Source organism: Heteronotia binoei, chromosome 9 (assembly GCF_032191835.1).
Source record: "Heteronotia binoei isolate CCM8104 ecotype False Entrance Well chromosome 9, APGP_CSIRO_Hbin_v1, whole genome shotgun sequence".
In the NCBI taxonomy this organism is placed as follows: domain Eukaryota; kingdom Metazoa; phylum Chordata; class Lepidosauria; order Squamata; family Gekkonidae; genus Heteronotia; species Heteronotia binoei.
In genome coordinates, this window is record NC_083231.1 from 26,865,001 (window position 1) to 26,890,920 (window position 25,920).

The 25,920-nt window shown below is 43.1% G+C and overlaps 1 protein-coding gene and 1 non-coding gene across 9 annotated transcripts in view; one reads left to right on the forward strand and one right to left on the reverse strand.

Annotated features, from left to right (window-relative positions):
* APBB2 (amyloid beta precursor protein binding family B member 2) overlaps positions 1 to 25,920 on the forward strand; it is a 157,137-nt gene that overhangs the window by 37,201 nt on the left and 94,016 nt on the right. For 3 of the 8 annotated variants that reach the window (XM_060246335.1, XM_060246332.1, XM_060246334.1), the window contains 2 exons: positions 17,797 to 18,005; positions 25,486 to 25,548. In XM_060246335.1, the coding sequence (XP_060102318.1) occupies positions 17,797 to 18,005; positions 25,486 to 25,548 (272 nt within the window). The remainder of the gene's footprint in view (positions 1 to 17,796; positions 18,006 to 25,485; positions 25,549 to 25,920) is intronic. The other 5 variants (XM_060246333.1, XM_060246339.1, XM_060246338.1 and 2 more) reach the window with 3 other exon arrangements.
* On the reverse strand, positions 1,413 to 1,484 carry TRNAM-CAU (transfer RNA methionine (anticodon CAU)). Its single transcript has one exon. It is a non-coding gene; the product is annotated as a tRNA-Met (tRNA).

The following is a 25,920-nucleotide window of genomic DNA, read 5'->3' on the forward strand; positions in this document are numbered from 1 at the left end:
AGGTGCTTTATTTCTATTTCTGTCATGGGATCCAGGGTCCTGGGCAAAGGAAGCTCTGCCTCTTTCCTTTCTTCCCCAGAGGGCCAGGAGGGGGAGAAGCCTCAGCCAATAGAAGCAAGAGAGGCTTGGCTCTGTAGCTCTGCTGTACAATTGAGAAAGCCTGGCAAAGCAAGTGCTTCTTCTCCTCCCTTCCTCTCCAAGGGAGGAGCCTCAGCCAATGGAGACAGTAGAGGCTTTGCTCTGTAGGTCCTGCGCGATTGAGCAAGGCTGGCAAAGCAAGCTGTTATGCAGAAGGAAGCAAAAGAGAGGGAGAAGGTAACAGGCAACAGCTTGTTGCTCAGGGGCCTGATAGGAGCCCTCCGAGGGCCTGATTCAGCCCCATGCCACATGTTTGACACCCTTGGCCTAGCCTTTCTTGGAGGTCTTCTATCAAAATACTAGCCAGGCTGGACCCTGCTTAACTTCCAAAATCTGATAAGATCAGGGTAACCTCAGCTATCTAAATGAGGGCACAAACCCAATTTTTTGTATGTGTGTGTATAGACGTGCATGCCGGATTTCCTCTTTGACTTCAGGCCACATGTTTGACACCCCTGGCCTAAGGTAAACCTGTTTATCTGTGTACGACATTTGCTAAATACACATGAAGCTGCCTCATACTGAATCAGACCCCTAGTCCCTCAAAGTCAGCATTGCCTACTCAGGCAGGGGCCTTTCACATCACCTCCTACCTGATCTTTTCAGTGGTAGGCTTTCCAATCCCCAGGTCCCAACAGAGGATCCCCCGGTTTTACAGGCTTCTCCCCGCCTCCAGCGCCACCAGTACCTCTAGATCTCCCACAGGTTTAGAAACAAGTCCACTTTTAAAATGTGTGTATGTGCGGTCCTTTAAAGTTAAGCAGGAAGTACTTCATGGGGAAGGGTCAGCAGCAGCCTCTGGGAACACAGTTACTCTGTTTTGCTTTCATTTCAGAGCAAGTAAGAGTGTGTGTGTGTGTGTGTGTGTGTGTGTGTGTGAGAGAGAGAGAGAGAGCAGCATAGCCCCTGTAATTTTCAGATGTCGTTCTGGAGGAACCAGACCCAGTGAGAAAGAGAGAGAGTGTGTGCTTTTCAGAAGTCTTTGTAGGGGAGGCAGTAATAGTGTGTGTCTGTCTCTGTGCTTGCTTTGTATTATTTTCAGAGTCTTTGTATAGGAGCCTGTTTATGGGATGGAGGAACTGCTGAGGAACACAGAAATGTGAGATCACAGAAATGTGAGCTTGCAAACTCTGTGCATTTTGTCTGAACTGCGCTACTGTATTTTTATGCATTTATTTTGGAAATGGGAAAGTCTGGCTCCGCCCCAAAATCTCCTGGCTCCACTCCCAAAGTCCCCAGATATTTTCTGAATTAGACTTGGCAACCCTATTCAGTGGAGATGCCAGGGATTGAACCAGGGACCTTCTGCAGATGAAGCAGATGCTTTACCACTGAGCCACAACCCCTCCCTTGTTGATGGGAAGTACTGTGCCTTGTGCAGATGCATAAGAGAGACAGTCATTTGGTGCCTATGTGGCATGCAATTGGAGAGGCTGTAAAACGCCTGCTTGGTAGGGGTGGGCATGAACCAAAAAATGAAGGCTTGTGGGTTTTCACAAACCCCAAACTTCCACAGACTGGTCCATAACATGAACTGGTTCATGGGCAGAAAGTGAGCTACAAAGGCATTTAAGTGGAAATTAAGCCAGATAGTTTCATTTATAGTGCCCCGTGCTTTTTAGAGCAAGAGTGATTGTAAGGACCTTAACTCTAGAATGTTATTCTTGGTTACCTACAAGATTGCAATTCACCTTCTTCTACTGCTGGAAAACCAAGTGCTTACACCAGAAGGTGCTTCAGAGATGGATTAAATCTTTACATGTTACTTTTTCAATTCTTCATAGTTGGCATGCACAAAGAAGAAATTTTTAATAAAAAAAGAGCTGACAGCACATTGATAGTGCTGTGAATTTCCTTTGTGTATTACATTTGTCTTCAGCCTTGATTTTGGCCAACCATAGAGGGGAATTATATGTCCATCTTCATTCTTATACTTTCACATTTATAAAAAAACCCAAAAGGAAATTATTTCTTTATCACTAAAGTAAATTTTTTCTTTATAAGTTTTAGTCCATTATTCTACAAAGCTTCAGCTATTTTCAAAAATCACTAAATGTCCCTTTACCTTCCAATGTTTTTCAACATATTTTTGAAATTACTCCCATTCCTTTCTAAACTTCTCCAAGTCATAGTCTTTTAAGATTCTTGTAAGTTTGCCCATTTCACTCCAAGATAACTTTTAAAATTCAATCCCATTTTTCTGGTACTTTATCTTCCTTCCATAACTGCGCATATAATGTCCTTGCAGCTGAGAGCTGATACCACACCATCGTTCTATCTTGTTTCGGAAAACTTTCCATTTGTAATCCCAACAAAAAAAGCCTGGAGACCTCTTAATGTCATAACCTAAAATTTTTGACATTTCTTTCTGAATCATTTGCCAAAATTGTCTTGCCTTTTCACAAGTCCACCACATATGATAGAAAGATCCTTCATCCTTTTTGCATTTCCAACATCTATCTGACACCTGATTATTCATTTTCACCAGTTTCTTAGGTGTCATATACCATCTGTATAGCATTTTGAAGCAATTTTCTTTAATGTTGTAACATGTTGATATCTTCATAGAGTTCTTCCATAAATACTCCCATGATTCCATTTGTTCTTTGTTAAAATTAATTGCCCATTTTATCATTTGAGATTTAACTACTTCATCTTCCGTAGACCACTTCAATAATAATTTATAAATTCTTGAAATCAACTTTTCATTGTCGCCCAACAGCATTCTTTCCCATTCTGTTTGCTCCTGTCTTATACCTTCATTTTGATGTCCTGTTCCACCAAACTCTTAATTTGTTGCAATTGAAACCAATTATATTTATACTGTAATTCTTCAGCCGATTTTAGTTCCACCTTTCCTTCCTATATTTTTAATAGTTGATTAAACGTTAACCACATCCCTTCATCAGTTTCTGAATATCATTTTATTACTTCCGTTGGCACAATCCATAGCGGCTTTCTCTCATCACCATATTTTTTGTATTTTAACCAGGTACTTAACAGATTTCTTCTTATATAATGATGTGAGAAAAAACCATCCATCTTATTTTTCCCATAATACATATATGCGTGCCAACCAAAAATATTTCCATGACCTTCTAAAACCAACAGTTTCTTATTTAATAACGTTATCCATTCCTTAATCCACACCAAACACACTGCATCATGGTACAATTTTAGATCCAGCAATTGGAAACCTTCCCTTTCTTTTGCATCGGTTAAAATTTTCATTTTGATTCTTGGTTTTTTTTCCTGGCCCATACAAATTCTGAAATTTTTCTTTGCCATTTACTGAATTGTTTATTGTCCTTCACAATTGAAATTGTTTGAAATAGGAACATAATTCTTGGTAGAACATTCATTTTAATTACAGCAATTCTGCCCAACATAGACAAGTTCAATTTATTCCTTTATCAGATCTCCATCAATTTTACGCCAAAGCTTCTCATAATTCTGAGTGATCTCCAGCCGTCACCTGTATCATCTGCATATTGTTAATGTTCCTTCCACCAATTTTCACTTCACCTTCATCTAAGACTAATCGAGTTTCCCTTATGATACATCCTGCCTATAGATTGAACAGATAGGGACATAAAATACATCCTTGTTTGACGATTTGTGAACTGGAAACAATTCCGTCTCTCCATATTCTGGCCTAGTCTCTTGAGCTTCTTGTCCAGAGTACAGGTTCCACATCAAAACAGTCAGATCTTGCGACACCCCCATTTCTTTTAAAACCAACCATAGCTATTCCTGATCCACACAGTCAGCAGCTTTGCTGTAATCTATAAAGCACAAGCTGATTTTCTTCTGAAATTCACTTGTGTACTGTAACCATAGTAAATATAGATTGAGTATTTCCAGTCTGTGGACCATGCCTTCTTTTTCACATTTGTTGACACAATCTTGTTTAAGATTTTGACAGACTCAGTTTCTGTGGCTTGGAGTAGCTCTCCCATCTACTGTTCTTGATTTGTTTCTCCCAATGGAGTAACATTTCACAATTGGAGTACATTTTCGCTTTCTAAACTTGCAGGTTCTTAAAAAAATTCTTTGAAGGAATCTGTCAGCCACTTCTTTCTTCTGTACAGTTTTTCAGTGTATTGTTCACATTTCCCCTTTATTTTGGCCTGTTCAGTTGATGTATTTCTATGTTGATCTTTCAGCATCCCTAACTGTGGTTTAAATTTCCCTTTGATTTTTTGGATTTTGTGGAACAGATCTCCTGTTCTTCCTTTTCTGTTTGTACATTACTTTAAAACAGAAGACACAGATAAGTGTACTGCTTAAAACAGCCTTCTTTAATTATACATCAAAAGTTTTCATGCGCCTTCATTTAATACAGTGACCAGGGCTTTGCAAAGAGGGAACTAATTGTGAGAACTAGGGCTTTTTTTCGTAGCAGGAACTCCTTTGCATATTAGGCCCTACACTCCTGATGTAGCCAGTCCTCCCAGAGCTTAAAGTAGGCCCTGTAATAAAAGCCCTGTAAGACCTTGAAGGATTGGCTACCTTAGAGGGGTGTGGCCTAATATGCAAAGGAGTTCTTGCAACAACAAAAAAGTCCTGGTGGGAACCAATTCCATTTTCTTGATTTTGAATTTTTTTTTTGAGGGGATGACTTTTTGAAGAAGAATTCTGGGAGGAAGAGGAACTTGTTTTCTTGGCAGCTGCTCGTATTCTGTGAAGGAGGATTACTCTAAATGGTCAGCTTTTTGCAGTTTATCACAGTTCCTTATTGAGTAATACTACCAAAATTAGACACCCTTTGTAAAACAATTGTTTGTTCTCCCGGTTTAGCTTTCTGACACATTTTTTAACCCTGGGGGAGCACTTATGTTTCTTGACATGAGTCTTGGGAGGAACCACCTGCTGACCATTGTTCTTCCAAATTATAAGGGTAGATTTCATTGTGATGCTACTTTGCGTGCGTGAGAATGGGAACCTTTAAAAAGCATTCTGTTTTCCTTTGAACAGTGTTCCATCATCAGCATGCTAAACATGGCTGTTTGCAAAGGCGGGGCTGGAATCTACAGCTGTTGCGATGCTTCTTCAATAGAATGTGCTTAACAAGAATGCCCCAAGAGTCTCTGAATGAGATTTTGAATTTGTCACTTTGCTTCGTTTTATGCAGCAAAGAGACATTGAGCAACTATGAATAGGCATAGAGGCATGGAAAGGTAGAGTCTCCCTAGAGCAATTTAGGAAATTGTGCTATTCTTGTACAGGAATAAGCTTTTAGAACATACTTGCTTTTCATAAATGCAATACCTGGGAAATTTTAGAAAAGGAAAGTGGAAAACTTCTTTAATCCAGGATTCTGAATAGTAATAGCTGTAATATTAGACAATCCTCTGTAACTGTACTTCTTCAATCTTAATTTTAGCCCTTTCTTATATTTCTGCTATAAGAACGCTTTAGAATTGTCCACACAATAACCCAAGGTGAGGAAGCTTGCAGAAAGTCTTGGCTGAAAGATTAAGTAACACAATAGATGAATTACATGGAATCAAGATCTGCTTGAACAATATTAGGTCAGATTAAAATGAAGTGGAGGAGGAGCAATACTGCAAATGTTTACAATGCTTCATTTATTCACTGGGATCATTCTTTTTGAAGAATTCGCCCTTATTTGTTTGTTTGTAAACGGCAGTACTGTGGTCTGAACTCTCTGCTCACGACCTGAGTTCGATTCCTGCGGAAGCTGGATTCAAGTAGCCAGCTCAAGGTTGACTTAGCCTTCCATCCTTCTGAGGTCAGTAAAATGAGTATCCAGCTTGCTGGGGAGAAAGTGTAGATGACTGGGGAAGGCAATGGCAAATCACCCCATAAAAAGAGTCTGCCGTGAAAACGTCGTGATGCGACGTCATCCCAGAGTCAAAAACGACTGATGCTTGCACAGGGGACCTTTCCTTTCCTTAGCTGACTTGTATTCCGCCCTTTCCTGCAGGTGAGCTCAGGGCGGATAACACCATAAATTAGCAACAATTAAAACCATAGCAATATGGAACAATACAATAAAACCATAAAACAAAGTATAGACCTTAGATGGCAGTTTCAGTTGGGCACATTTTACAAATCAGTGTACTAATGGTGCAGAAAATACAATAGGTGGATGATGGTAGCAAGGAAGGCCAACAGATGGAATAGGACACTTGCTGCCTCAGCTGAAGGCCTGGCAGAATAGCTCCATCTTACAGGCCCTCTGAAATGGTAACAAATCAGAAAAGGCCTGGCCCAGGCAAGTTGGATGTCAGCAGATGTGAACCAGATCGTGACGATCTCTGGGGCACATATGGGGAAAGGTGATCCCATAGGTATGTTGGTCCCTGGCCACATAAGGCTTTAAATGTCAAAACCAACACCTTGAAGTGGATCCGGTACTCAACTGGTAGCCAGTGCAATTGATACAGTGCTGGCCGAATGCTTGCCTGCAAAGGCAAAGGCAATGCAGTTATCAGCTGAGCTGGTACAAAATGGAGTTTCAGGATCAGTCCCAAGGGCAAGCCTGCTTAGAGCGAGTTACAGTAATCCAGTCTGGAAGTAACGGTTGCATGGATCACTGTAGCCAAGTCCTGGGGGGATAGTTGGGCGCCAGCTGTCTGACCTGCCGGAGATAGGAAAAGGCAGATCAGGCAACTGCTGTGACCTGGGCCTCCATGGAAAGTGAGGCATCCAGTGTCACTCCCATGCTCTTCATCTTCTTAGCCAGCACAAGAGATGCACCATCCAGAGTTGGGAGCCAGATGCCTGGCTCTAGTCCCCCCCTGGCCAGCTTCAAGAGGGGATTGGATAAAAATTTGGAGCAGAGGTCCATCAGTGGCTATTAGCCACAGTATGTTATTGGAACTGTCTGGGGCAGTGATGCTCTGTATTCTTGGTGCTTGGGGGAAGCCAAAGTGGAAGGGCTTCTAGACCTACTTGTGAACCTTCTGATGGCACTTGGGTTTTTTTTTTTTTTTTTTGCCCCTGTGTGACACAGAGCGTTGGACTGGATGGGCCATTGGCCTGATCCAACATGGCTTCCCTTATGTTCTTACGTGACACAAACAAGGAACCTTATAGGGGTTTGTGACACAACAGATGAAGCATACAGAGTATTGTTTGTGTGGTTCTCCCTCCTTTTTGTTATTGATCTTGATCTTGTTATTGATATTGATTTTGGCAATCCTGCCAAAAGGGTTTAAGCTGCCACCCCTATGCAGGGGATTCAAGCCCTTCCCTACAATGATGATGGGAACCTTCCTTGCCATCAGTATGGCTTCACTAGGCATAGGTATTAATTCATGCTTCCTCCATCTTTGCATCTTTTGGAGGACAGAATTCTAGAGTGTTGTAGGATCTTCAAAATTGTGCTGGAGTCCAGTAGCGCCTTTAAGACCAACAAAGTTTTATTCAGAATGTCAGATGATGAAGTGGGGTACAGTAAGCAGTGCTACATGCAGTTGGTGGGCAACATCTGATGAAGTGTGCATGCTCACGAAAGCTTACATTCTGAATAAAACTTTGTTGGTCTTAAAACGGCTTTTTTAATAGCAGGAACTCCTTTGCATATTAGGTCACACACCCCTAATGTTGCCAATCCTCCAAGAGCTTACAGGGTTCTTAGTTCTTAGGGCTTATTGTAAGCTCCAGGAGGATTGGCTACATTAGGGGTATGTGGCCTAATATGCAAAGGAGTCCCTGCTATAAAAAAAAGCCCTGGTCTTAAAGGTTCTGCTCCAACTTTGTTCTATTGCTTCAGATCAAGACCTAGATCTTTCAAAATTATGTGTTTATCAGTGAGCAAATAAAGGCAGCCTACAAGCACAGAGATGTGCTCTGATTTCCCCCTGCAAATCTTCCTTCTCCATCCAGGCCCGGGGTTAGGGGTGCATGTGCCCCTAGGCAGCCCCCCTGACCTCCGCCCCCCCCTTTGGGTTTTTTTGCACGCATAGCGTGCACGCCCTCAATAAAGTCATAATGACGTCCCCCCTTCCCCTCCCCTCCCTGCAGCCGCCCGCCTGCCTGTCGGTCGGTCGCCAGCTGGCCACTGCTGTTTACTTCCCCTCGCCCTCTGCTGTCCCCTGCCTGCTGCCGCTGTCGTCCCCGCCTGCCCCCCGCACCAGATGCTGGCTCAGCAGTCCGGGGGAGGCACGTGGCAGTGACATCATTGTTAAGTCACTGCGACACGCCCCCCTGGACTTTGCTGAGCTGGCAGCTGACGTGGAGGGTGGGTGGGGATGGTGGCGAGCGAGGGGAAGTAAACGGCAGCTTGGCAGGCGGATGGTTGCAGGGAGGGTGGCGGCAAAGGCAAACAGTGGTAGCTGGGGAAACGGCGGCAGCCGGGGAGGCAAATGGCGGCAGTAGCAAACGGTGGGGGGCAGGGCAGCTAACGGCAGCGGGTGGGGTGGGAAGGGAGGCAAACGGCGGTGGGCGGCCGCAGGAAGAGGGGGCACCTCATGGCAGCCTAGGCCAAGTGGCGCTCTATGCGGCAGCCTACTTGGCCTATCCCCGCATGCCAGTCCTGTCTCCATCTGAGAATGAAGGCAAACTTCATATTGATCAAGCAATATAAGTGTTGTAAACAGCCCAGGCAAGTGTGAGCTTGTCAGAGCTTGGAAGCTTAACAGGGTCGCCCATGGTCTGCACTTGGATGAGAGACCACCAAGGAAGGCAAGGGCTGTTATACAAGGGGAAGGCAATCTCTTGCAGAAGCCCCATGAGGTAGGAACTTCCTTGCGTTGTCATAAATTGGTTGCAACTTGACAGCACTTAATTATTGTAGCTATTCTGAAAGCAGCCTCATTTCTTCTCTTGAAATATTTATTGTTCCCTCCTGGACTGAGCTGGGAGGGGGGGAAGGTATCTGCAAGTTTGCTACAGACACCAGCTGTAGGTTGTGCTGATTGGCTAGCTGTGATGTGCCGAACCCAACTCCAACCCCTCGAGAAATGCTGTATTTTTAAACGTTGTATATAAACAAGGAAGGTATTGAAAAGGAAAGGTCCCCTGTGCAAGCACCAGTCGTTTTCGACTCTGGGATGACACCGCATTATATGGATGTAATATTCAAAAAGCACTCAGGTGGTACTCAAAGTTGGGAGGGGGGACCTGCCTGAAATATAGAGGGATGGGGCAAGCTGATGGTTGAACCAGTGTTTGATTTGCAAACATGAATGTATGTTGTGTGTACATATGTCTAACTGTGTAAATTGTGAAGCTGGGAGGAAGCCTGGCTTGCTCATGGTTGAAAAATTTACTGTTTACTTCTCTGTGTTTATATTACATGTTTCTTAATCCTTGAGGCATCAAGTTTGTAAACTGGGATTCATGCAGCCACCATTCTGCCCCATCTGTGCTTTGGCTTGCCCTAGGCAAGAGTGCTGCTGTTAATAGTAGCTTGGTTTTTTTCTTAATTAATGTGGAATACTGGATGTGTATCAAATTCCAGGTTTCTCTGTGTTGAGGATGTGGCTTGAAAATACTGATATCCTTGCCAATGAGTGTCTACCCAAGATGCTTTTAAACGGAATACTCTTATTCATCCCCCCTCCCCGCCACACACACACACACACACATGCATATACTAAGAGGTAATGTAGCAAGCATAGGGTTAGTGGTAGCCATCCTATCAAAGCAAAGTTCCCTCACCTATCTAATATCATCTATTTTAGCAGATCTCTCTCTCTCTCTCTCTCTCTCTTTCTCTCTCTCAGTTACACACACACACCCCAGAAACTGCCATAACATGCATAGGGGTAGTGCTAGCAATCCTACCAAAGCAAATTCTGTCCCCTGTCTTAGTTCATCTAGTGTAGTAAGATTCTGCACAAAATCCTTCCCATGTGTTGAGTGGTATTTTCAGGTTTCCTTCCTATCAGGTGGGCCTGACTGCCAGAAATACTGCTGGTGTCCTAGGGCCAAGGTCCATGATACAGCAAGCTGCCTATCAATCGGTTTTCATTTTCTCTGTCTATGAGCAGGTCACAACATGTACAAGGGAAGGAAGGATTTCTGCACTTTTGCATGAAAAAGCTGCCATCACAACAGCATGTTGCCCTCACATGTACTCCATTCAGATCCCTGTAATATCTCTAAAATGCTTGTGTGATACTTTGCAGTTTGGGCATACCACAACTGTACAGCTGTGTTCTTAATTGTGCATGTGTTAGAGCTGAATGCATGAATAGAAGAAACGAGCTACAGCTGTTGCTTGTCTGTGCCATTTCAAGCTGAAGGACTGTCTCTTTCCATAGCTCCTAGTGTCCCCACTGTGGTCCTCAGATGGCCACCTACTGGCTATTCCTCCACCTAAGGTGACCCAGTTGGCATCAGTGAGAGCCAATCCCTTCACCATGGCTCTTTGTAGAGCGGGCTCCGAGGGCGTTTTGTTTGTCTAGTTTGGTGTAGTGGTTAAGTGTGTGGACCCTTATCTGGGAGAACTGGGTTTGATTCCCCACTCCTCCACTTGCACTTGCTGGGATGGCCTTGGGTCAGCCATAGCTCTCATAGGAGTTGTCCTTTAAAGGGCAGCTGCTGTAAGAGCTCTCTCAGCCCCACTTACCTCACAGGGTGTCTGCTGTGTGTGTGTGTGTGGGGGGGAGGTAAAGAAGATTGTGACCTCTCTGAGACTCTAAGATTCAGAGTATAGGGCAAGATATAAATCCAATCTAAATCCAATCCAATATCTAATAGGGTATAACCTGCAGGTATTAGGGGTCTTGGGAGGGGGGGTTGTTTTAAAATGTGATTCCTTTAATTATGATTTATAAGAGACTATGAGCAGTGAGGAGAGACAGGATATTTTAATTTTAATAAATGCATAAATGACTAAGCTGACAGCTGGGAATTCACAATTTTGGGGAGGGGTGAGAAGGGGTGACATGCAGAAGCTATGTCGGAGTGAACGGTTCCATTATGGAAGAGTATTCGAACACTTAATCCAGCTTCAGGATGAATGAAGCAGACTGGCCAAATCCCTGATTGGGATAGGACATCCCCTGCCCTGGGCTCCCATAGCTCAGGACTCCACCCAGCCAGGGCCGGCTCGTCCACTAGGCAAACTAGGCAGTTGCCTAGGGCGCTGGGAGGCTCTGGGTGCCGAATTGGGCTCCCCCCTGGTGCCCAAGACAACTGCCTAATTTGCCTCCTTCCCACCCCCCCCGCCCCCCTGCCCTACTCCGCTCACTCGCCCCTTTCCAAAGCTTGCCACGTCTAAAACGGAGCCCTACCAGCTTCTTGCAGCCAGCGCCTGCACATTTTGTTAAGAGACAGATGGAGGAAGCTTTGCTCCCCCCTCACTTCCCATTCTGGAAAGGAGGGGGGAGATACCTCTTCCATCCGTCTCTTAACAAAACGTGCAGGCGCTGGCTGCGAGAAGCCGGTAGAGCTCAGTTTTAGTTGTGGTGAGCTTTTGGGGGGAGCAAGCGGAGCCCGGTGGGGGGGGGAGAGCAGAGCGTGCCGGGGGGCAGCACCTGCCTAGGGCGCTATTCGCTCTAGAGCAGGCACTGTACCCGGCATTGGAAGCATCCGCTATCCTTTCCAGGAAAGATTCAGAAGAGGCAGCAATAACTTTAGCGCTACCACTGTTGCTTCCACATCTTCCCTGGAAGTGACATCATTACTCGTGGTGACGCCCGTGTCCCCAGCCCTCCCACTGGCTGTCAGGCTTGGCATGGCAGCCCCAGAATGGCGCAGTGTAGGAAAATACTGCACCGTGAGAGTCTCGTTATGTTTCAACGCTCCACCTTCTTGAAACATGTAAGAAGACACTGTCGTATCTATTTGAGTGTTGCATTATGGGACAGTCGTAGTCGTGTTCTACTTCAACGATCAGAGATAAGCAGGCTTCTTCTGTTTTTGCACCCGTAAAGCTATTTCAACTTGGTGACTGTTGACCTTGTAAAACAGCCTTGGGATGCCTGCACTACAAGACAAGACATCTTCATGATGTTGCAAAATAATGGAAGAGAAAATTGGCTTTGTTTTATAGCACCACCGGGTCAGCCGTGCCCTAAGCGAAAGTGCTGCCTCCTGCAATTTTTATCTGTCTAATTGAATTGAGATCAACCAATGATTCATGTTGTGGCACTTCTTGATTTGTTATCCTTTCCCTCCTGAAGGGAAAGCAGTAAAAAAGGAAAGCATGTAAAAAATGGTGACTGTATTTGCAAGGGTTGAGAGGGGGTTGGGTCCCTTTCAGGCGCTGGGGATTACCCCGCGCAAAGTTATCTCTTGACGTTGCCATCGGGTGGCAGTAGCAGTTCATTTCCATCTTGTTTTGGAAAGGCATTATGGTATTATTTCACTCTGCTACGACAGTAGCATCATCACTACTTGAAATGCTAATTGAATGCCCAAATTTGCTTTGATCGCCTTGCCAAACTTGGCATCTGAATTGGAGCATATCATATGGAGTGGAGTTTATTGCCACAATAAATCAGCGGGTTGATGTGGACTCTCAGCTGGAGAAGAGAGTTATAAAACTGCAAAAGATCGTTCTATTCAGGTTTTATTATGTCTTGAACCTTTTCAGAACTACAGAATGCCACAGATGACTCCCTAAGCTTCTGTGGGTGTGTCTTCAGGCTCTAAGTTGTCTGACTGTTGTGTTTCTGTAGCATATTGTTACCTTTTCAATGTGCTTGCGCGGAATAATCTGTGAAAGAATTGCCCCCAAATTTATGGATACATCATCACATCACAAAATCTTTATTGGCATAACAAGACAACACCATATGGATAACAATAGAGCCCATGGTCAAAAAGAACATCTCCTGGAAGCATAGTAAAAGAATTTTGCTACAGATTCAATGGTTTCACTCTTGTTTGAGGCGAATAGTGAAAAGATCTTACCGTCCTATACATTATCAGAGTTAACAAATCTTTAGTTGGGGGGAGGGAATCCTCATTTTCAGTGATTCCCTTCCAAAAATATATAGACTTGTAAAAGAACATGCGCTTGTGGTATATCAGGATCATTTCCAGGTTCAGGCAAGGAAATTATCTAAACAGCTGGTTCTTTTTGTCTTTCTGATTAACTGTAAGCAGCTGATAGGTGACGTGCTTAACACAGTAGGCTATTTTTTTCCCCTGGGTTAATAACTTTTATGGATTTCTATAAAAACTTTCAATCAGTACTGACCTGGGAAGAAACAGGAAATCTGAATGGATTACAAGCTGTAGCAATGTCAGATTCTTCCATAAAAATGCTATTATTTTTAGATAGAATTATGCTAAAAAGAGGTATAAAATGTAAATGTTGTCACATGTTCTTTTCTGAGACATGTGAGCAAATGTAATTTTGGATTGAGAGAAAGGGAAGGGGGCAACTTGAAAGTTGTATCAGGTGCCTTGTAATGGAGGGGTGGCTAAACTTGCTTAACGTAAGAGCCACGTAGAATAAATGTCAGATGTTTGAGAGCTGCAAGACATAAACAAATATTACAGTTCTACCTCCTTGTCCATTGAATAGTATGTGCAGCTGCATAATAATTCCTGGATGAGCTCCACCACCTATTTTTCTACCCCTGAAAACTCTTAATACTTTATTTGCAAAGAAAGATAAAATACATATGATAGAATTCACAACACGACCATTCTAGAAGGAGATGTTTAAAAAACAGAAGCTGGAAATAACAGTCCCCATAAGACCAGCATAGGGGAAAGTTAAGGAATTATTTTTGGTACCAATGGGAGAAGCCTGCATTAATCTCCAGGAGCCACACAATATCAGTGAAAGAGCCACATGTGGCTGCAGTTTGGCCAGCCCTGTTGTAATGCTTTGTGAACTAGTGTAGATGCCTCTTCTGTAAGCCTGTTTTATTGTGTTATTTTCAGTATCCGTTGAGAAAAATCTGACAGTTGATGAATTTTAAGAGGCTGTATACAGCATCTTGGACATTTAGGCAGGAGCTTTTCTCATTAAAGAGTGGACAGAGTTTTCAAGGAAATACTTCAAGGTGCTAACCCTTGGCCTCAGAGGAGTATTGATTCCATGTACCAGTTTGGAATATCAATGAGATATATAGAATCAGGGCTTTTTTTTTTTTTTTTTTTTTTTTTTTTTTTTTTTAACAGGAACGCACAGGAACGCAGTTCTGGTTGGCTTGGTGTCAGGGTGTGTGGCCTAATATGTAAATGAATTCCTGTTGGGCCTTTTCTATTTAAAAAAGCCCTTTGTGAAATAATAGTGATATCAGGGTGTGTGGCTGGATATGCAAATGAGTTCCTGCTAGGCTATTTCTACCAAAAAAGCCCTGTATAGAATGTTCATTACAATTCAGGACAAGTATCCATTATCCTTGTTGATTTCATATATAATTATGAATCCTTTTTTATATGCAACTTGAGCCATCTGTGTGTACCTGAAAGTGCAAAAATAAATTTATTTCTTTATGCAGTTCCAATAATTTTTTCCCCGTAGGACATGCTAATAGTAATGCATTTTAATTTGTTTCAGAACAACTAGAGCAGAATGGGGTGTTATTTTTAATACATAAGTTTTTATAATACAAAATTGTGTTTTTAAAAATTCTGTACTTGGGCAATTAGGCATCAGTTCTTAATTCCATGTAATACATTTGTATTTAATTCACTGAGGCTCAGTCACTTGAAATGTTCTGTTGTTGTTAGCAGAGTTTGTTTCCTTTTATTTATCTCAGCAGCCCAAGATTTGTAGAAATCTGTTTTGCTTTTTGTTTTCAAGTCAAAACATTGTTGGAGGCTTCTAAACTTCAAAGACATTTGTATTTGGTTTTTCATCTCGTATAACATGCCAGTTTGTAGTCATGATTCATGAATAATTACATGTAATTTTCCTTTAATCTTTGGTTGGCTGGCTTGAAAGAAATTGCAAAGTATTTTAGATTTTGCCTTTGTGCGGGATCATTATTCAATTCTAGCTATAGCAATTAGCTTTCACTCACAAAGGAATTATATCTCCCATATTAGAGGAAAGGGAAGGGGAGATGTTTGTGATGCCAGTGTTCCTCTTTGTTAGGTCAAACAAATCAGAAGCCCCTTGGAATTGCCCTGCAAACTAGATTTGAAACCATGGTTTTGATCTTGGTTTCCAGTTCTAGTTTGGACAAGCACAAACCATCGATTTGTGGTTCAAATGTAACAACAAATTGTGATGGCGCAAACTAGAAAGGCAGGGTTAACCCACAGAATGTAGGGTGGTGAGTGGGGAGGAAGTACCGGAACTTGAGATCATTTATGTAAGAACTAGTCATGTTTTGATGTCATGTGTGAACTTTAACCCTTTGAAGATTCTTTGAAGAGTTTAAATTAAGTTTAAGAGCTATGCATTTCCTAGAGGTTATTTGATAATTGTGTGTAATTTCTTCCAAGTTACTGGTGGAAATAGCACAGTGTACACAATACAAACTGAGTTGATTCTTCCAGCTCACAGAAAAGTAGTAAATGCAAATAAAATTTTGAATAACTCAACACATCTTTTACCACCTCCTCCACCACATATAGTTTTAAATTGCTTAGAACAGGGGTGTCAGACATGTGCCCCGGGGGGGCTAAATCAGGCCCCTGGAGGGCTCCTACCAACCCTGTGCGCAACTCACTTGTCATCTGCTTCCTTATCCCTCTCTTGCTTTCTTCTGCATCACAACTTCCTTTGCCAGGCTTGCTCAGTCGCACAGGAGCTACAGAGCAAAGCTCCTCCCTTGGGGAGGAAGTGGGGGAAGGAGAGCCAGCTTTGCCAGGCTCTCTCAATTGCACAGCAGAGCTACTGAGCCAAGCCTCTCTTCCTTCTATTGGCTGAGGCTCAACAAGCCAGTGAGGTGGATTAGAATGAGTGTGTGTGTTTGTCTTTGTCCTTTATTAAGTTTATCTCTCCCCTAACTGGAATTACATTTTATGACGCACACGGCCTGGCCGACAAGGTCACATTTATCTCCAATCCAGCCCTCATAACAAATGAGTTTGACACCCCTGGCTTAGAATAATAACATAGTCAAACTGTTAGCAACTAAAACTAATACAAATTGGCTATATCAGCGTCTCCAATAATCAAAGGGACTAAACTTTAAAAGCCTTCAAGAAAAGGAACAATATGGCTTTTGGAGGCTGATAGAGGTACAACCTTTTGCATTTTTATCCTTTTCTTTAGGAGAATAACTCAATTCAAATGGTAAATTATATGAAACTGCAGTCATTGCAAACGATTCTCTTTTCACTGACAGCCGTTCTTTGTACATAGGCTTGTAGTACTTTGATAACTCTCAGGAATTTTCTGCAGGAGCAACGCAAGCAAAGTTAATACTCCATCTTGAGTTTTTTGTCCTGAATAATAAATTTCTAAAGCACAGAATTGTATTGAGTTATTCAGTTATTGGGAGTCTGCATTGCTTACCCAATTCACCCCTCCTTGACCTGGCAAAATCATTCTCTTTTTTTCCAGTTCAAAATTTCAACAACTATACGGAAAACTCTATTTTTCCGGTTCCAGGTGTGCCGTTCTGAAAAGGATCGCACTTGGACAGCAATGACCACACTGCCGCCACCCTCCTCAGTCTAACTCTGTCTATGCTTGCATAAAGTCAATTTGAAAGTTGCCTATGCAATCCAAGACTATTCAGCTTCAAAACCCTGAGCATGATCCAGCCATAGTTAAGTGGTAGAAGTACACTAATTTAAGTGGGAGAGCTAAGTATGTTTTTAATTCTCTCCTTGAAATCAGTGGTCTATAAAATATCCCCCTGTGTTTTCAATAATTACAAGGAAGCAAAATTTCAACACCTTATGAGGACTAGAGTTGGCAGTCTGCAGTGAGAAAGGTATCACCTCTGCTGTTGTGGGATCTCTTAGTCTGACATCCTCCCTAACAATGTGTCCAAAGTGCATTTGAAGAATAAGAGATTTGATTTATACCCCACCCTTCTCTACCCGAAGGAGTCTCAGAGCAGTTTACAATCTCCTTTTCCTCCCCCTCCCTACAACAGACACATTGTGAAGTAGGCGAGGCTGAGAGCTCTGACAGAAACTGCTTTCCAGAACAGCCTCTGACAGAGGTATGAGTGACCCAAGGTCACTCCGGCAGTTACATGTGGAGGAGGAGGGAATCAAACCCAGTTCTGTTTCTAGATAAAGTCAGAATTTAAATGGAGTTGTTAGTTATTGAACAACTGACACAGTAATTCCCCTTGTATGTACTAATGCTGTCTAAGTAATTTACAAATACTTCGTTCCTTTGTTTATGTTTTGGTTATGATAATACAAATGTGTGTCTACATCAGGGATCTCCAACCTTTTGGGACCAGTGGTAACCTATGGAATTTTGAAAGGGGGTGGTGGATCAAAATGGCTGCTGCAGGAAGTGGAGCCAAATGGAGTACCTCTCTTCTCACATCTCCTGAGAAGAAGAAAAGCATGACGAAGGAATGGAACCGCATATTGAATAAGGAAAGCCCAGGTGCTCACCAGCTCCTCTTGATCCGCCAGTGGAAAACCCTTTCGTATGAATGGGGGAAGTCGGCAACAAACTTTGCCTATCCACTTTCTGAAAAGCTCAGGGGCACCAAGGGAAGTACTGGTAGGTGCCATGGCACCCACTATCATAGTGTTGAGGAACCATGATTTCCATAGTTTGAATTTGGGTATATGTGAAATCATTTCACATGTTAACAATAATGTCTTTTGTTGGATTTTTATTACCAGCAGATATATGGAGTGACCAGTCGTTCCAGACAGACCCTGACTTACCACCAGGCTGGAAAAAAATCAACGATATAGCTGGGATTTATTACTGGCACATACCAACAGGAACAACCCAGTGGGAACGTCCTGTGTCAATACCAGCAGATCTTCAGGGCTCAAGAAAAGGGTCGCTTAGTTCTATCACCCCGTCTCCTACTCCAGAAACTGAGGTAAAGGTTGCATGTCTTCCCGGAGCATGTGGAGAGCTGAAAAGATATTTTAAATGATTGTTACAAACATTAGTATATTTTAGTCAGCTTAGGGCCATGGACTGGGAGGGGGGCAGAATTCAAGGCAGTCTCATGCTTAAACCAGCTTATCTTTAAACGCAGTTCTGGCTGCAGCCACGAGGGGCACAGGGAAGTTTAAGCATTTCAGGAGACCCTGTATTATCAGCTAGACTTGATTTCTCCCAGACTGAATCAAACTTGCCTAACAGATCATGCTCACATGATCATCAACCAAGCCAACACTGGAGCAAGACAAGACAACACAAATGATGGCTGCTACAGGAACTGCCAGCGTACAGGTCATGTTCTACAGTAGTCTGGCTCTTCTTTCTTCCTTTCTTTGCACCCATCTCAGCCTGATCTTGCAAAGCATTGGTTAGGGTGTTGCAGCAAGATATAACAAAGTTCCCCTCTCCTTTCCTTAATTTCTTCCCCTCCTTAATTTTCTCTCCCTCCACCTAAGTTTTCCATGCCCCCCAACTCTGTTTTCAAACCTGAGTCTCAAATTCTTTCTCATCCAGGGCTTTTTTCTGTAGCAGGAACTTCTTTGCATATTAGGCCACAGACCCCTGATGTAACTAATCCTCCAAGAGCTTACAGGGCTCTTAGTGCAAGGCCTACTGTAAGCTCCAGTAGCATTGGCTACATCAGGGGAGTGTGGCCGAATATGCAAAGGAGTTTCTGCTTCAAAAAAAAGCACCGCTTATCCCTATCGTGCTTGGCAACAGAATGTACTTAATAGTAGTACAACAGCAAGCCTTTGCTAATGTTATGAACAGAAGCAGGGGAGTTACATGCATGGTAATGGAGCATTAAGCTGTTTTAGTAGTTATACGCAGGGGAACAGAAATTAGAATTCCCAGTTCAGGCACTGGGTTGTTATCATTATTATTGTGTTGTTGAAATATGTGATAGCTCTTTGTAATGTCATTAAAATTAGACTTCTAACAAATGCCATACCTAGTCTTTCTCCAGTGGAGACCCAAAGCTGCCTTATTCTCCCATCCTCCACTCAAGACTTACTTTGTAGCAGGAGCTTCACACCCCTAATTAGTCCCCTTATGTAGCCAATCCTCCAAGAGCTTACAGGGCTGTTATTTAAAAGGACTACTGTAAGCTCTTGGAGGATTGACTACATTAGGGGTGTGCAGCCTAATATGCAAAGGTGCTCCTGCTATGAAATGAGCCCTGCCTCCATTTATCCTCACAACAACCCTGTGAGGTAGGTCTGGTTGAGTGCGTCACTCTATAGCCTTCCTTGGCAGACAGGGGATCTACATATTAGACTCGTTACTGGAAAGCTCTTTTATTACATGTGGCCTATCATGAAGATAACCCAGTTCAGGGTGTTCCGGTTCCCTTCATTTTTGGCACTGCAACTTCTGTCATCATTCTGGGATTTGTGACCAGTTTTCAGATATGTAGCATTATTTTCTGAGTTACGTCTGCCACAAACAGAGACCCTTCGCTTCCATTACAAACAGCATGGTATGGTGGTGGTTTGTCTCACTTGGGCCAGGATTTTCCCTTGCCTTTCAGTTCTGACCCTCAAACTCCCACAATAATCCTGCCACTGGTGGCCAATGTTGAGTCTTGTAGCTTTATTCTCTGGTGTAGTAGTTAAAGTGTTGGATTAGAATTGGGAAAGCCAGGTTCAAATTGCTACTCATGCCATGGGAGCTTGCTGGGTGACCTTTGGCCAGCCACACACTCTCAGCCTAACCTATTTTGCAGGGTTCTTGTGAGCATAAAATGAAGGAAAAGAGAATTATGTAAGCTGCTTTGGGCCTCATTTAGTGGGTGGTATCTGGAGATCTCTTGCTATTAGAGTTGATCTCCAGACAGGGCCAGATTAACAATTAGACCAAGAAGGCACTGGCCTATGGGACCCCATGCCTTTAGAGGCCCCAGGCTAGCTCCCCCCCCCACCCAGTTTCCCCCCTGCTTGAGCCCTCCCAGCCTGCATGCACAGCCAGCAACTGAGCTGCTCTTTGCCCGACTTGCCTGGTGTGGCTGATGCTGACATCATTGCCAAGTTTGCCTCTCTCTGCCTCTCCCCTGCAGCTGTGTCAAGGGTTTTTTAAAAAAGGTACCTGCAGGCTGCAGATGGTGGGGCAGCCGCTCCAATTCTAAGATAATTTATGAGGGGGGCCCCGAGATTTTGACTGCCTAGGGGGCTCCACAGGGTTTAATCCGGCCCTGTCTCCAGATGAATAAAATCAGTTCCCCTGGAGAAACTGGCTGCTTTGGAGGGTGGACTTCAAGGCATTATACCCTCCCCAAACCCTGCCTTCTCCAGACTCCACCCCCAAAATCTCCAGGCATTTCCCAACCCAGAGCTGGCAATTCTATCCCCACTGGGGAGAAAGGCAGAAAATAAATAAATAACTGATGGACAGAGAGGCCGATTCTTTTATTACTATAAATCCGTTGAAACAGAAAGCCGAACGATTTGTTCTGTTACAAAATTTGGTTTAGATTATGGTCGTCGGGTGTGGAAGTGTGTGTGGAAGTGGAATCTTTTTCCAGGGTCCCATAGTGGCTCTGAGCCAGCTTGTTTCATAACAAACAACAGATTGATTCCAGTCATGCAAACTAGTCCTGCCTTCCGTGCAATTCTCCCCGAATTGCTGCCAGGCGCAAGAGGACAAGGAGAAATGTAAATGTGAACCGGGATTTATGTAAATGCAGTCTGCAGAAGCCAGAGTTAACTCCTGTCGTGGAGCTAGATACAGGATCTTCCTGACCTAGAACACTGGAGAAGGGTGATTTCCCTCACCCCATGTTTGTCACCTCCAGAGGTGTCGCAGAGAAGTCACAGCGCTTCATATTCTGAAGCTGAAATCCTTTGCGTGATTATCATAAAGACTCCTTACAGCATTCTCAGAGTGCATCAGCATGAGTTTTTTCTAAATTAGGCAAACAACGGTCAGGCCTCCCCAGGCATTAACAAGGGAGAACTGAAGCAACACTTGTCTCTGTCCCGCACCCCCCCCCCCCAAAAAAAAAAAAATCTGTGGGAGCTCTTCCAGCCACCTTGTCATGGGAACCCCATGGAGCTGCATCTAAACACAAAACAAAATCAGATAAATTGGGGCTAGCGTGCTCACTCTTATCTTGAGTCCTGGGGCATGTAGTATAACAGGAGGGAATGTAGACGGTCCTTCAAGGAAGTCCTTGAAAAGAAACCAGTTATGTACAAAGACCGCCCCTCCCAACGTGGAAGGAATTTGAAATAAAGAATGTTTTCCCCTTTGATAGAGCAAATTTAAATGAGTAAATCCAAACATCCTGAAGACGTACCATCCATAATATGTTTTATTGCCCTTTTGGATTTCCTGACATCTTTATGTTAATATCTAATATTTGTGTTTTCATCTCATTTGCATTGAAGAAGGTCTAGACTCACCTAAAAATGTCCTTGTGCCTTTCAACCTTAACCTAACAATGTGATGCTGCAGTTTTCATTATAACAGAGGTCTTCATCAGGTAGCTTATGAGCTCCTGCTGGCTTGCTGACTGCCTAGAGTTGCTCATGCATCCCCTAGAAAACCCAAGAAAAGACTGGGGAAAGATTTCTTCTCCCCCCTCCACCCCCCACTTTTATTTCATAGGCTTTTTCTCCATGCATCTTAGCTGACAGCTTCATTCCTGGGCTCTTCCTAGTCCACGTTCTGTTCGTTCATTATATCTTTCGTTCCTTAGAAGTGGCTTTTATTAAGGAAAAGGACAGCGACCTCATGAATTACGCCATTAATTGTCTGAACAATGAAGAAATAATTCAAGCTGGTTTGTTCCTGTTGCACCACAGATAATTCTTGCACCATGAGGGGAATGCATACATTTCAGTTGCATATAAATTAGGGACACCCCTACAATTGGGAAAGGTGAGGCATCTTGCCTTATGAGGCAGATTGTAGGGTTCTGTTTTTTAAGGGGGAGGGGGGGCGTTGCTGTCAAGTCACAGCTAACTTACGGCAGCCCTATAGGATCTTGAGGCAAGAGACATTCAGAGGTAATTTGCCATTCCATGCCTCTCTGTAGTGGCTCTGGTATTCCTTGATTGTCTCCAATCCTAACACTAACAGTGGCCATCATGTTTAGCTTCTGAGATCACCTAGCCTGGGCTGGAGGTTTAAATTATTGGTGGTTTAAATTATTATTAGATTTTCTTTCCATTTATGGGGCATCCTTTAAACGCTAAGATGCCCTATCTGAAATGCCAGCAGTATCTGGAATAAAATGTATTCAACTGGAACCCTGCTGGCTTTCCTTTTGTTCATTACCTGCAACAATTTACCTCATATTTACTATTCAGTTTCGCTTAGAAGCTATCTGACACTCATAGACACAGCCTTTCAGCTACCTCAGAAAGCCCCTCGAATACATTTTCTGACTGAGTAATTTGTCAGTTTCCTTATTATGTGATATCCGACATTTTTTCTTGTGCCTTTTCACATAAAAACTTAGAACAGATTTGAATGGAAAGCAGTTCAGTTTTAACAGATTTCCATAAGGAAGATTTTAAGCAGGAATGCTGAAAATTGCATTCTATACTATACTATACTGTGGCTTAATTGGAAGATTTTAATAACAGGGAAACAAGTTTCAGTTCTGCAGAAAGTAAGCTGAAAATGCCCCTAGTCACCGGTAGCAAAGATGTATTTAAAACAAAGGAAAAAAATAGGTCCAGCATATAAGCACTAGCTAATTAATATGTACTCAACATTGGTTTAATTTGGGTATTTATGTAAGCTAGTTTTTCAAAGGCAGCTCTCTACTTTATCCATTAGTAAAGTCCCTTGAAGGTTTTATCAGGAAAAAAGATTAAAGGATGACAAATAATACCAGACATGACAAAAACGTTCTGAGAATCATTGTAAAAAGCCACAGTATAGTTCAGACATAATGCTTAGTTGTGATTTACACTGCCATGAATGAGACCTGTATATATGTACCATGTCATCCTTACCCCTTTTGTTTTCACACCATTCGAGTCAGTTATTTGCTCCTGACTAGTTTTGAATTCATCAAATTCTGTCCAGCGTATAGCTATTGGTATAATATTACTGCTAATTCTCTTTTTAATTCTTATGTTGTAAATTTCCTCTGGTGTTTAACAGAAAGGTCTCCTAAACTTAGCATATTCAGTGTTCCCCAGACTGTCCCATGTGCATTTTTGGAATTCTGGGAAAAGAATAGTGGGTGTTGCAACAAAATGGCTGCCATGAGAATGGGGTCCAGTCACAAATAGGGTTGCTAGCCTCCAGGTGTAGCATGGAGATTTCCCGCTTTTACAGCTGATCTGCAGCTGGCAGAGATCAGCTTCCCTGGAGAAAATAGCTACTTTGAAGGCTGGACTATATGGAATGGACCATGCTGAGGCCTCTTACCTTCCCAAACCCTGCCCTCTCCTGGAAAGTCACCAAATATTTTCCAACACAGACCTGGCAACCCTAGTCACAAAACAGTGAGGGATTACACAGATTCAGAGGTATCAAGCCAAGCTTCCTCCTGCAAAGAAAGTAGCTGTTTCCACATGGAGCAGCAGGCATTAGGGTTACCAAGTCCCTCCACTGCTACAGTGGGGGACTTGTCCCTCACATGTGCTTGGGGCCAAGGATGCTCTAGGACTTGTGCTAAAACTCTATGGTACCATAGAGTTTTACCATGAGTCTGTGGTACCATAGAGTTTTACCATGAGTCCTAGAGCATCACACCATAGAGTTTTTAGCATGAGTACTAGAGCATTCCCGGCGCACACCTATGGGGTTCTTTGGGGGTAGGAATCCCCCCCGGCGGCCTGCTCCCTGCCAGCAGGTTGGGGGCCCTCCAGGGTGGGAATCCCCTGCCCCTGATGGGAGCTTGGCAGCCCTAGCAGGCATGAAGGCAATGCCTCTCCTTTGGGGAGACTCCCTTTGGAAGGAGGGCTGTGGCTCAGTGGAATAGACTTTGCTTTACATGCAGAAGGTCCCAGGTTCAATCTTCAGCAGCTCCAGTTCAATCTGGAGAGCCGCTATCGGTTCCTTTATATGTTGCTTGCAAGAAGTGGGGTGGGGAGAGGGGGGGTGCCTGAACTCCTGCGGAGTCCAACATTCATACACATGTGGTCAGAACAGCATATTACCTCCCCCCCCCCCCGGGATCATTTTGGTTTTTTTCCAAATGCAGCTACTGAGGCTGCTTTTTAGAAGGCGAGAATGGCATAGGAGGTGGAGCAGAGGAGGAGGAGAAGGAATCACTCTTTAACATTTTCTTCTCCTTATTTCCTGCTCTCCCTGAGCTACTTATACTTTTGCTGTGGGAATTGTATGGGTACCGCTATCCCTCTTCCCAGTGCAAATGGTTTGAGAGTCGTGTTTTTCATTATTAAATTCTTAAACTTCTGAATTACGTAGAAATGCTTTAGGGACTTGTGGGTGGAATGAAACAGAAGGATTTTGATCTATTATGAAATGGAAGAAAATATATGTACTTGTTTCTCTTGCTTGCAATTTTCTTGCAGCAAGGTATTGTCTGTATTTCTTACTAATCACCTTCCATCAATGTCGCCCTTCCCTCCATATGTTGAAATTCCCACTAACTTTAAGTTGATCTAGTAGCTTGAAAATACAAGAGAATTGCCAACTCACAAAGTCCCAGGGGAACAGAAATGCATCCCGCCCCCCAATTTCTCTTTGAGTAGGCCAAGGCAATTTGACTAAATTCCGCATGTGATCTCCTTTCATTCAAAGATCATAATTAAAGGGTGAGCTTATCGTTTGTCTGGTTCTGAATTGTAATACCTTTCTTTTGTCTCGGTTACATTCCTTAGGAAATAACGCTGGAGACATTCCTTGTTCTGAGTATTGCCAGATCCCATTGTATCCTGGGCCAGTCCAGATCTAGAGAAGAACCAGGCCGCTCCCTGGGGAATCAAAAGTCTAGGGGCATCTGGTTCAGTTATGTAAACGTCCACACATTGAAAGCCTCTGCTTGTGTTTTTGGAGGAGGTACAGAGAGGTTCTTTAGCCAGATGGGACACAGGTTGGGAGTCTTTTTACCCCCATCGGCAGATTTCCTTGTAATGAGGAAGAAGTAAAGAACAGACAGACATTAACAATTAAAATGGGCAAAGTAGCATCAAGGTCCACTCTAGATCTGTGAATGTGCTTATAGTTATGCTGCTCAGCATATAAAACCCAAGTAGAAGCAGCAGATTTCAAATTTATAAGAAAGAGTAGCATAAACTCCTGGTCTGGCCCTGGTTTTTACCACAGGTTAAGCTGCTGAATTTCAAGGTGTTCTGTTTCCCTAACCCAACCTGTAAATATCAATGCTAACAACAGTGTCTTGTTTTTTTTTTCTTTTCCCCCCTTCTTTTCTTTTTCTTTTTTTTAAATGAATGTGCTTCTCCCTGTGTGAATAATTACATGTCTAGAAACAGCCATGGAGTGATTTTGCTGTACTGAATGGGGGAAAGATTAATAGTGACATTTGGAAGGCAAGTATATTGTCAGATTTCAGAACATCTTAATCCTTTTTTTAACATTAAAAAAACACAATATTTTGCATGGCTGTGGCTGTATATATCATTTCTCTCTCCACACATCACTCATAACATCTAATCTGCTGAAATGAACGGGAGTTTCACTAGGGGAGGTTTTGCTCACCGATGTGCTACCTAGTTTTGATCTTTTCACGCAGAATACATTTGTTCAGGTCAGCAGGGCAAACATTCACCTGTAACCAAACAATGCCTGTTTTTAACAAGCCGTTCTTTGAAAAATATATGCATGCCTGTATCCACTTCAGCCGAAAACACTGTGTTGTCGCTTTGCAGGAAGCAGTTTTATTTTCCTTTGAATACATAATT